The sequence below is a fragment of the Motacilla alba genome, chromosome 5 (assembly GCF_015832195.1).
Source record: "Motacilla alba alba isolate MOTALB_02 chromosome 5, Motacilla_alba_V1.0_pri, whole genome shotgun sequence".
Taxonomy (NCBI): Eukaryota; Metazoa; Chordata; class Aves; order Passeriformes; family Motacillidae; genus Motacilla; species Motacilla alba.
In genome coordinates this window covers 25,865,816-25,878,319 of record NC_052020.1, presented here as the reverse complement: position 1 = coordinate 25,878,319, position 12,504 = coordinate 25,865,816, and the positions used below count along the sequence as shown (strand labels likewise).

Sequence of the window (12,504 nt, the reverse complement as noted above, 5' to 3'; positions counted from 1 at the left end):
CTGGTTTCTGCAGCAAAATAGCAGTATTGTTGGGAAAAATGAGAGATAGAATAAAACCATCAATCTGGCAAAGAAGAGTGGACCTTACAGCATCACTGAGTTGTACATGAAATAGCTGTTTGTAAGTTTAGCTGTATCACTCTAGACCCTGTTCCTGCCTGTGTAATTGAGTCATAAGCTTTGCAACTGCTGTTGCTTAACTGGGTTGCTGACAATCAGAAAAGTACAAATGTACCAACAGCAAGAACACTCTAACACTCTAGTTAAAAAAAAGAGTGATGTGGAAAATATGATTCAAAAATATTAATTTGGATTTCAGAGCAGAGAATAATACAGGAAACAAAGTTTTCAACAAAGCTGAAAAGAACATTTTAAATCATTTTTACAAGCTGTCTGAGAGTTTCCTCACACATAGAAAACTGTTTTCTGAAATGTGTAATTTCTGAAAGGTGTGGCTCCCCTATTCATGTGTTTCACTTCAGAAATATGGGAAAATATCCCCTCTTCTTTATTAACTGACTTACATTTGAACCAAAAAAAAATCATAAGAGTTTTAACTTTTAAAAAAAATAGGTTAGAAAATGTAAACCCCAGAATATAATTTTTGGAGTTTATTCTGACTTTAGTTAAGATTATGAGATTTTACTCATTATTATTATTTTATAAAATTTCTTAGATGTAAGATCTTAAAGAGTTTAGGGTACGAAGAACATCTGTTTTCTCATTTTTCTGAGCTTTTGTTTTTTTCAGAGAGCAGAAGAATTATTTCCTTCATGCTCTGTTCATTGACTTTGGAACACAGATTCCTTTAAGAAATTAGAAGCTAATACTTGAAAGGTATAAATAGATATTTTCCATGGGGCGTGTAAGCATCCACACTCTGGATGTTAACGGAAGCAAAGGGTGTACTAGATCAGGAAAAGATAAGGAGAAGAATAGTCTGTCTCTTCAATTACATTTGGATCTTGGAGGGGGAAACCCTGTCAATGACTGTGCTTCAGGACATAAAGTAATTAATGGCCTGGGGCCAGGAAGGCTTTGGCTATTGTGTGGTCTGGCTGATTACAGGGTGCTGCACATTCCTGTGTGACACTGGCCATTGTTAGAAGCAGAATCATGGATCCCTAACCTGCTCCAGTGTGGTAAATCCTGTATTTTTTCTGTGACAGCTTCTAATAATACACTTTGAGAAAAATTCCAGAGTGATGAGGTTGATTTCCAGTTGTATGTTAAGTAAACACCTTCCCACCCCATCCGAGAGGGTAAGACATAAGCCTTCCTTCTCACAGCAGTCAGGTGGTGGCAAACAAGCCTTCTGCAACAATCACATCCTTTGCATCCCAAGTAGCATCCCAGCTCATATCAATGCCTTTGACATGTTATCTGATTTCTGCAGTAAGGGCTGTTTGTGTCTAATTCATGCACAGCTTTTGCTCCTTCTGCCTTGCTGTGTTGACCAGGTGCCCGTGGTGGCCATTACGACAACCGGGGGAGGAACGAGATCACTCACAGCAATGTATGGCAGCCTGCTGGGCCTCCAGAAACTCAACCTCTTAGACTGCATTTCCTACATTGGAGGTTTATCGGGTACCACATGGTGAGAGTGACCCAAACAAGCTTCATGTGTTCTCTGTTCAATACTGTTGACTCTGTACAATACCATTAGCTTATATGGCACTTAGCAAAGCACAAGCATTTCTATTCTCCCCACAATCTACTCTCTGTCCACCTGGAGCAAAGAAACAAAACATACTGAGTAAGAGATCAATTACCACACTCATCAACTGCTTTTGTCAGCACACTGACTCAGTCTATGCCTGATATCTTCATCTAAATGCTCTATTCCCTTTTCATACTGTATCAGTTATACCTTAGACTAAATACAATGAATTTGTCTTTAGACTGGAAATTGAAGAAAGATGGAAAGAAGAATTTATGCCTGCCATTTGCTGGTTATTCTCACTTCCATTTTGGATTTACAGTGCATCTCTCTGGTAAAAGATGTATTTGGGGCTAGAGGAATTAATATTGTCACAAAAGGCCAGCAAATGATATCAAGTTACTAACCTTGGAGAGACTGCAGATACAGTGGCTTGTTGTGAAGTGCTCTCTTCTCCCAGTGGGCATAGAGCAGATGATGTCATACTTAAAATAACTGAAGTATTTAATCAAGTAGGTTCTAGGTACCCCCACTCCTCTACACCTGTTTGGAAGTGGAGAATTTTTTTTCACTGAGTTGTGGGTCACTTTATGTAAGTCCAAACTTCAATGGTAGGTTTTTCTTTTAACTTCTCTGTATGTACGTGGAGATCTGAATGTACCTGTCTGTGTTATGATTTTAAGGGGACAAGTAAGAATGGTCATATGAGGACATGCCCAAAAATGCCCAGTTTTCTTGCTGGCAGAAGCCATTAGCAGATATATGGGAACAAATGCAGGACTAGAGCAGAGTAGTAGTGACTGTTCCCTAGAATGCTCCCCACCTTCCAAGAAATAGATTTGATGAATACTTTTGGAACATTTGAATTTGATAGCCTTGGGTCTTGGTTTCTTTTCTCTCTTGAATTTCAAAGTAATTTTTGAGCCAATTTTATCACATCCAAACCAGGAAAGCTTGGAGGTATTGTTTGCTTCCAAAATGAGAGTATTTTAAGTGTGAACCCCATAAGAATTAAGAAACAGGCAAACATGCACATCTGTTTTCTGAAAGCAAACCTCAGCATTATGCCTCTTTCATTATTTTCTACTAACATTTCTTCAGGACCATGGCAAATTTATATGAAGATGCTAATTGGTCACAAAAATATCTGGAGGATGCAATCAAGGAAGCTCGCAAGCAAGTAACCAAATCCAAGATCTGCTGTTTTTCTTTGGATTGTCTGAAGTACTATTACAATGACCTGATGGAGAGGACTAAAGAAGGACATAACACTTCTTTTATAGACCTTTGGGGTCTTGTCATTGAATCCATGCTACATGATAAGGTATTGCTCCTTTCTTCCAAATAACTGCTGAGCTTCAATAGCTACAGTGGAGAAAAAAACAAATCCTGGATGCCATTCAGTACTACTTATGCAAATAATCAGTTTAGCAGTTGATTAAATATCAAATATTCATATCCATTATTAAACCACTGCTCTAGATTTAAAGAGAGGTTGACCTTGAACTGAAGGAGCCATGTCATCCCAGTTAAAGGTGTTTTTTCTCCTTAAAGAAAGAAGTACTCTGAGAAAAAATATTTTGAATTGTAAATAAATCATTTTGGACATAAAGTATTCTGATTAGAAGAGGCACTTAAAAATCTGAAATAATTTACTTCTCTAGCATAAATGAAGATATGCATTTATAAAGTGACCTGTATAAGGAGATGGTTCACATAGTGAGAAAGACCATTTTCTAAATATGGCATCAAGTTTTAAGAAATTTTGTTCATTTAAAAATAGTGTATTTTAAACAGTTTCCTTCTGGTTTAAGTTTATACAATGAAGTTTTAAATTGTTATGTGCCATAGAATATATTCTTGAATATGCATATATTTGCAAAATACCTTAAAATACAATCAATTTTTTGCTAAGACCCAGCCAAGGAAAGAACTTTACCTTCCACTTAGCTGCATGATTTTTCCTGAAACTTTATTTTTTTTTCCCCTTGGCTGAATCTTCAATCAACTTCTCCACATATCTCAAAATCTCTGAACCCATATAGGGTGTAGCTGCTTCTTATGGGGTTCTTGCCAAGTCTGGAATATCCCATGGCAGATATTTCAGAAAATCCAGTTACCTGGGAATGGAAAGGAGAACTTGGATAAGGCTGCATAGGACTGATAATTCACATTATATTATTTGAAGTGCAAGTTGTTTTTCACCTCATTCCATTAACCCTTTTTAATCAAACCCAGAAAGACGAGCACAGACTCTCAGACCAACGGCAGGCGGTGGATAATGGCCAGAACCCACTGCCCATCTATGTGGCCATCAACCTCAAGTCCAACTATAGTGCCCAGGCATTCAGAGGTAATGGTTATGATTTAGATTTCTTAACAAATTTATAATTTAAATGGTCTAAACTAAGATGATGTGGAATAAACAGCTTTATTAGTGCACCAGTAATTTCATTCTAATTGCAAAATAAACCCCTCAATAGGTCAGTAAGTTTTCAGATAATAGTGACCAAAACAAAAAAGAAAAAATCCAAATATGTTTCATGTTTAGAATTTGAGTTCTTTACTTTGCTAAAAGTGGAAACAGTTATACCGCAGAAGATGTCAAAGTCACAATTTATCCTGTCACAAAAGCCTTGGAATGAAACAAATTTTTATATGGTTCCATATGGTCTTATTTTGAACAATTAAAGAAAAAAAATGAATTTTTGGGTCCAATGTCAGGAAAATCACTATTTCCTCTACTATTAATTTTCACAGTATTTGTTTAACATGAGCAGCTAAGTACATGACACCAAGTAAATGCTAAGCTCTCTGTCACTAGAGCCCTAAAGGAAACAAGTTATGCATGAGCAACACATACTTTGGGGTAAAATTAAGTCTGTTAAGGGAATGCCTGTGGTTTCATTCAGACCAGGGCTTTTTTGCTGGAGGTTGCTCTATCACAGCCTGGAACTGCCCTGCCACAGTGTGGTAGGACCTCATGGCATCAGTACTGCCAGCAAAACAGATACAGCCATGGCTGGTGAATGGCATGCTATGAACTAGCCAGTGTCTTTCTCATTGGGTTTGCTTCCTGGAACTCTTCTGTTTAGTATCATCTAATACATTGCCTAACATGTTGCTTTTTCATGGTCCGGCTGCTGTTCCCATAGAGTGGCTGGAGTTCACTCCTTATGAAGTTGGTCTGCTGAAATACGGAGCATCTATTCGTGCAGAACACTTTGGAAGTCAATTCTTTATGGGAAGGATGGTGAAGAAGCTCTCAGAGACTCGGATCTGCTACATGCAAGGTGACTGTTGCCTTGGGCAAAGGTGGTCTACTGGAGAGACAGCTGGTAGGGGCGAGCACATGGTCTGTGGTGACCACCACTGGCAAGACACCAGCAGACAGGTTGAGCAGGTGTGAGTTTACACTAGCAAGGATGTACTCATGAAGTATGCCCACAAAGGCATCTGTACAGACAGAAAGGAAGTATCCAATGGGAAGAACTGAAGGTATGTATCAATTAAGATTCTTCCGAGGCCACTCCATCAATCAGCTTCTATTCCTCTTTCACATCATAGGCATGTGGAGTAGCATATTTTCCATAGATGTGATGTATGTCTGGAATTTGGCTGCTGATTCAGAAGATTTCTGGTGCAGATGGACCAGAGACAGAGTAAAAGATATAGGTGAGATTTCAAGTTTTTTTACACTTTTGGTATATATTGTTTATGCTTTGTGAAGATGTCTAATGCATAAAGAAATGCTGTCAAAGTTGGAGAGTAAAAGATGAGGAAAGAAAAGCAGAGATGCCAACAAAGAATTTTTTTCTGCCTGATTTAAAACTTAACTGTGTTTCTTTGGAAAAGCTGTATAAAATCTGTACCTTTTTCTGAAGGTCATACAGACACAAAACCAGTCTCTACCAGACATATAAAAATCATGTTGTATCAAAAACCCATTTTGAGATTGTTAAATTAGGATATGGTCCTCCTTAGCCAGTAATAACATGGGTAGAGAAAATGGCTCTTGCAGAGGGCTAATTTCTCCACTGAACTAGCCATGGGCAAAGCTTCCTCTTGCTGTTAATTGCACAGGGAACCTGTAGTGATTGGTCTCGTAACTTACTTGATGCTTACACTGGGTGACACTCACATGCATTCTGAAGGTGTGCTATTGACAGGTCTCCTATACATTTTGGGGTTGCTCTCTCCCCTCCATCACACGCCACAGTAGAGGTGGGCATCATTTGAGGAAGCTTAGAGTGGAAGGTGATCCTTACTGCCTGGCAGCCTGCTGCCTGCAGGTAGCTGGTCATTTAATTCACTGTCTAATGCTGAATTTATTTGGTGGCATAGACCTTAAGGGCTTATAACTATGTTTGATTAACTTTGGAGTGGGAGATGATGATACCTGTCAGTATTAGTCACTCCATTTTTCAAAATACTGATCATTTCAGAAAACTATCCTAAACTTAAAATTTCTTCTTTCCATCTTGCAGCAGAAGAACCCTTTCTGTCTGTGAATCCCTATGAAGTAGACACGTGTCTTTTCACTCCCTCAAGTGTCTTCTCCTCCACTCTGCGAGATGTCTTAACAGGACGTCCAACCATTGCACAGTATCCCAATTTTATCAGAGGCTTCCAACTGCATAACAAGTACCTGGAGAGTGAAGGATTTTCTACCTGGAAAGGCACAGTAAACCAGCATGTTTTTCAGCAATATTCTAAGAAGGTTTACGTTTCAGAATTCACTTAGGATTTCCAACAGAGAGGAAGAGATGAGACCGACTTCTGAAATGCCACTTCTCCCTTTACAAATGGAAAACATAAATGCCAGATTTGAACAGCATTTCTGTTTTGGTGGGGAGTGTTGAAGAGTGAAATTGTATCTGGCTGTCTGGGGATTATGTTCCTGTGGATAAAGTGAGCTCAGCCTAAGGCAGCAGGAGAGATCATCCCTCTAGGGCTAAAGCAGCATGAGGTGCTCAGGAAGGGGGAAGGAAAAAGCAGTAGCATGTCACTTACTCCTGTAAATAAGTCTCGCTAGAGTGAGGGTAAAATTCTTGATTCTTTATTCCATAACTTCCTTCAGAGGAGAAATCAATTCTTGTGTTTCATTTGTTGTAATGAGAAATAATTGCATTTCAGACACAGTGATAGACTCCTTCCCAAACAAACTGATGGAAACGGCAGACAATGAGCTCTCCCTGGTTGATACTGGCTTTTTCATTAATACCAGCTACCCACCACTTTTGAGATCGAAGAGGGAGGTTGATGTCATCCTGCATTTGAATTACAGCGGAGGGTCCCAAACACTGGTAAGAAAAGCCATGGTGTCTGAGATCTTTTTCTGTCATGGTCTTTTGGTCTCTACCACATGTCAGATAAAACACCTAACTTTTCAGTACTAGAATGTGAATTAGATTATTATTATCATCTAATTTATTATATAGATCAGTAGGTGATTTATTTCGCAGTAACTAAGAAGGACATTAGAAGATGATGATGGATATAGGCATTTCAAAGTCATCAAGGTCTTCACTGCAGTGGATCCCATAGTTTTTAAAAACTGATGGATTATATTCTGGACTGTATTATAAACTGATGGAGTAGTCTGAAACTCTTCTGCTGATTTTGGTTATCCTTGTACTGAACAAATTACAAAGGAAATGGAAAGTCCTGAAAACACTTTAACAGACTAAATGAGAAAACCTGTCTTGGCCTTTATATCTCATACCACTCCTATGGAAATGTAGGGCTAATGCCAGATTGATTCATAATTTAAAATAATATGTCAGTGTTGCATATATAATGATAATAATACAAAAATAAACATAGGTTTATAGTAAATATAGCTGTTAAAGTTTTTTTGTTGAGGTCACAAGATATGTTGGTAAGTGTGTTTATTAATAGGGAGTCATTATCAAGGAACACCAATTATGCAGTGGACAGAAAGACTGGGAAAGTGATAAGTAATAAAGAAGTCAAATGATGCAGAGTAATCTGGACTGATGTGTTCCTTCTCCATTCTTGTAGTTTTTTTGCCTTCCCCTTCTGAACTTCTTTCAATGGAATCATAAAAGCAAACCTGTGGGTTTTGGATTAATTTTCAAGTTCATAGAAAGTGACTGTTTTCTTGTTTTGCCTAAAGCAATGTGGAAAATCAGATAAGCTGCAATGTCTGGTGTGGTTATGATTGTTTCCATCTGAAATTTAATATCTTGCCAGAGGGAGATTCAAACCTTGGGATATTCCTTTTAGCTGATCCAGTTTAAAATATCCAGGTCTCTGTATCAGTTTTGATTGTTTGTAATCATTTTATATGTATCTTTTTTTCTTTCATCCAGCCTCTGGATCAGATTGCAAAGTACTTCTCAGAGCAAGAAATTCCATTTCCCAAAATTGAGATAAGTGAGGAAGACCGGGAAAATTTGAAGGAGTGCTATGTGTTTGAAGAGGCTGACAGTCCACAAGCTCCAACAGTGCTTTTCTTTCCCTTAGTAAATGACACCTTCAAGAAATATAAAGCTCCTGGTGAGTCATCTGTGATAGCAATTTTTATTAAAAGTTGTTTTCCTAGGGAATTCTTTCAATTTCATATCTAATGTGTTTGTCACTGTCATCTCTGACCTTTCCAATGCCAGCATGGGTCTCATCACTGAAAAAAATAACTGCTCTGTCTCAGGACATCTAAACTATATGAACTCCAGAATCTTTCTTAAAGCGCTTGAGATTCTTAAAGCATGGGCCCTTATTTCACAAGAACTACTAGAGGTAGTATGAAAGCAAAAATTCTGATACTTCTACACCTTGAGGGGGTAGGTTCTCAACACAAGATGTTTTACTCTACAGACATGGACTAGTCAGGCACTGCTGCTTGCAAACAAAGACAAGGAAAAACCTTCTGCTGGTTTTGGTGTGAAACCCATTGATTCAAGTTATTTTCATATATTTAAAAGTAATCTCCCAGACTGAGGTTTGAGTGGACAGAGATCTTTGGTTTTAATTGAATTATGTCCTCTGTCTGAGTGCAATTATTTCTCCTGAACTTTCAGTGAGGTGGCTATTATTTTGTCTAGCATAAGAATATCTGGTCTCCTTTTTGCTTGCTTTTCTAGTAGGGTAAAAAAAGACTGTGTTGTCCCAGCAGTGGTCTAGCATTGCTGCTGATAATGTTCTTCTAACTTCAAGCTGTTTGAGTGATGTAAATGTCAAAAGATGTAAAATCATAATTGGACAGAGGCTTGATCCAGATGCTGAAGAATACAGTGCTACTAGCACAGTACTTTTACTTGCCTCTGGCAAATTATATCTTTCCTTCCAAGTCTCCTTTTTCTACCTGTAATTATGTAAATTCTGATAGGAGCCACATACTGCAATAAAACCTTATTCGTGCATCTCCCTGTGGTTTGTCCCCTCAGGTGTGGAAAGGAGTCCTGAAGAGATGGCTGGAGGCAAAGTTGATGTCTCCAGCATCCTCTCCCCATTTACAACAAGAGAAGTATGTTTCAGTGAAGAGAATTTTGACAAACTGGTGAATCTGACAGATTACAATGTCCTGAACAATGAGAAGTTGATTATTCAGGCCTTGCGCTTGGCAGTGGCACGGAGGAAGCAGAGGAATTATTAGGCACCACACACTGTCTTCAGTCTTTCATGTGGTATTTTGGGTTGCCTATGGTTTGGTGAGATCAAGATGTTTGATTCTTACCAGTGATACTTGCAGTGGAAATCATATCATCTTGAGGACATTCTGGACTCCACCCTATTTACATGGCTCTTCAGATAAACAGATTGGAATTTACCAGTGGTTTAATCCAAAACCAACTTCAAAGCAGTAAATTTGTTTTTAGTTTTGTTACCAAGTTACATTACTAATTGTTATAGATATTGAATATAAATTATTATAATGTTGTGGAAGACAATAATGAATTATGTGGCACATTAAAATTTGTATCAAAATATTATTTATATGGTGTGTTTTCTGTGTGGCAGAACAACAATCCCTTGAACAGGAATTTCTTTAATAAATAACTAACCCATTGTGCTGGTCTTGCTTATTTAATTATTGAAGGTTGTCATCTCTGATTTGCTTTTCTGTCCACTATGAGATTTTTATTTAACTGTCTTCACAAGTCTTTGAAAATATGTTTCCGAAGTTAGTATCAGTGTTGTTAAAATTTATACAGTTTTCACCATCAATAAAAAAATTACCCCTGAATTAGATCATCTTTGTTTCAGGAGATCAAACATGTCCTCTTGGAGCTGCTGTTCCCAGAACCATTTAGATTTAGCCTAAGCAGTAAACATTTTGCCCATCTTTCCTTCACTTTTCTCTTGGAGTTTTTGCTGACTGTCCTGTCTCACTCAACTTTACCTGCCTTTACTGTTCCTGAAGGATGACCTTGTGATTTCTTTCACTGTTTCATAAGCTAGGAAGTGGCTGCTAGCTGTTTGTGCAGAACAGGGCAATGCAAGAGACCCTTTTGGGATCTTTTCCAGACATAGCTTTCACATCTGTCCAACATTTACAGGAAAATGGTCTTTGCAAGGATTGTTCTGAGATACTGGTTTCTCATTATCAAAAATCCTAGAGGTCTTCTGGGGGACAGTAGTTGCCAAGACTCCTCTCACAACTCTCTAACAGGCAGATCACAAGCTCAGTCTTTCACAACATCGGCCTTGTACTGCAGAGCTATGATTCATGAAGAGACTAGTCACAGGAGCTCAGAAAATGTTTTGGATTATCTTCCTTTTGTTAATAAAAGTTTTTCACTGTTGCGGGGAAATTCAGATGGTCAGCAGGGCAGAGTTAGTGTTGAGATCAGGATAGTCTTGGCTATAATCAGAAACGACAATTTTTTTTTGTATGGAATAAAGTTCTAGGTAGTGGATGGTAGAAAAGGATTATTTGATTTATTCCGAAAAAAAAAAACTAGCTGATGGCATCTAAGAGCAGTTTGGGTGGAGGAGGAGAAGGAGGGGGCAATGGTTTTCACTTATGAGGATGTTCATTGTGTTCATATACCCGAAACTCTTGAAAGAGCACAGTGTAACCTTGCTTTCAGGTACAATATTGTATTATTACAATATTGTTTAAATCTAGATTATTGTCCCTCCATGTGTGAGGCAGCTGTAATTGGTGGTTCTGCTTCAATACACTAGAATAGCTAGTTCATGGAATGCTTCTGGGTCCTTTCTAGAGATATATTTAGGTTTACTATCATGGTTTCCTAGACCTTTTTGCTGGAAATGAAACAGAATAGGATGGAGGATGTTTCAGTCTGTTTTACAGGGGAAACTTGCTCAACAATAGGATGGGAAAAAGTCAGGTAGGTGCAATATGCGGCCTGAGACTTATTAATGCTGCTTTTCTTTCTGTCCTGCTGGCTGACATGAAACCCACCTTTCTCTCTCTGACAGTTCCTACTAGTCTCAAGCTCTTCAGTTTCCTCAGCGTTTCAATATTATCTTTTTGACAGAGAGAGTACTAGTAGTGATTGTTTTTTATAGATATATTTTATTTTTAATTTCAAGTTATTCAAGATGACTGATAAAAACATGCAGGCTTGTAACTGAGCTTTTGCCATCTCTCTAGGAATATTTTCCATTTGGGTTATCTTCTTTTTACTGCTGCTTCTTGTGATCTGTTAGTTACCCATCCTTAATGAGTTCAAAATTTGTCTGGTGACATTTGTTGGATCTAGTTCTTAGGTTAGAATGTCTTAAAGTGCCAAATATTTTAGGAAATTAAATTATATCATGTCCTTGAAGTTACCTTTATCAATGGACTCTCAATTAATTGCAAAGTGAAATGAGATTATTTTGAAATTGATTGATCTGTTAGTTTTTATAATAGCAAGGATGATTTTAAAAAGACACAACCAAACCCAAACTCCCTTTTTTTTTTTACTTCTTGTGTACTAATTTTGTCTACTCCCTCAATGAGGCAGGGACCACCGCACATGCTGTGTAGTGTCCTGTGCAGTGCAGTCTTACAAATGTGAAGACATAAAGAGTATGTGAGGACATGAGGAGTAATTAACATTGATTTCAACATTTATTTCATCCTCCCAAATATATCCTCTTAGAGATCACTCACTGAAGCATCTTAATTCAGATGCGCAAAGTAACAAAATTTCTGAGAAAGTGAGCTTTTAAAGCTTTTTCTTACAAGGGAAACTCTTTCAGGGGTTCCTCAGGTGATTTGGGAATTGTGTCATGCAAAATTTGTTACTGCAATATCTGCTCGGCTGAAAGACAATTTACTGCCTGAACAGAGCAAAATGGAAGCTAAGATGGAGATGACAAAATTTCTTTCAGATGTGTATTTAAGCAAAGAACACAGACTCCCTAAAAGCAATGAAAGCTGTAAAAAGGCTTTTGTATGCACATTGGTCTGTTTGGGTGCCCTTGGCCAAAGTCCTGGTCCCTGGCTGCTGCCAGTCACTTCCCCACGAGGGACTGCAGGTTGACAGCTCACCTGTGGGCAACAGCATTGTGGCCTCCTAAAAAAGTGAGAGGAGCTTAAAAGTGTAAAACATTTGTTCAGTGCCTATAACCTTGAAGGTAAAATCACTTTTCAGTCTTCATTTCCCTCTAACAATAAGTGCAGAGACCATCCTTCTGCAGTGCCAGAGGCAGGTGCTTTGGTGCAGGTGTGCAGCCCTCGCTCAGCTCCCGGGCAGAGAGGAGGAGGAAGAGGAGGAGGAGCTGGAATTGCTCAGGTGGTGGCGGCGGGGTGAGGCTGCGCTGAGTCAGGCACTCACACACCTGCCTGCCGGCTCCTGGCCGCTTAAAGCACAGGAGCTGCCTGCCCGAGACTTCTTCGGACACAACCACGAGCACGTTTCACA

General features: G+C 38.6%; 1 protein-coding gene across 1 annotated transcript in view; it reads left to right on the top strand.

Annotated features, from left to right (window-relative positions):
* The window catches only part of LOC119701950 (cytosolic phospholipase A2 epsilon-like), a 32,655-nt gene extending 23,160 nt beyond the window's left edge, over window positions 1-9,495 (top strand). The window contains exons 13-21 of the mRNA XM_038139269.1: window positions 1,461-1,597; window positions 2,762-2,984; window positions 3,899-4,013; window positions 4,816-4,953; window positions 5,228-5,335; window positions 6,148-6,339; window positions 6,797-6,966; window positions 7,996-8,182; window positions 9,070-9,495. Coding sequence (XP_037995197.1) covers window positions 1,461-1,597; window positions 2,762-2,984; window positions 3,899-4,013; window positions 4,816-4,953; window positions 5,228-5,335; window positions 6,148-6,339; window positions 6,797-6,966; window positions 7,996-8,182; window positions 9,070-9,278 — 1,479 coding nt within the window. The 3' untranslated portion in view covers window positions 9,279-9,495. The remainder of the gene's footprint in view (window positions 1-1,460; window positions 1,598-2,761; window positions 2,985-3,898; window positions 4,014-4,815; window positions 4,954-5,227; window positions 5,336-6,147; window positions 6,340-6,796; window positions 6,967-7,995; window positions 8,183-9,069) is intronic.
* Window positions 9,496-12,504: the final 3,009 nt, after the last annotated feature.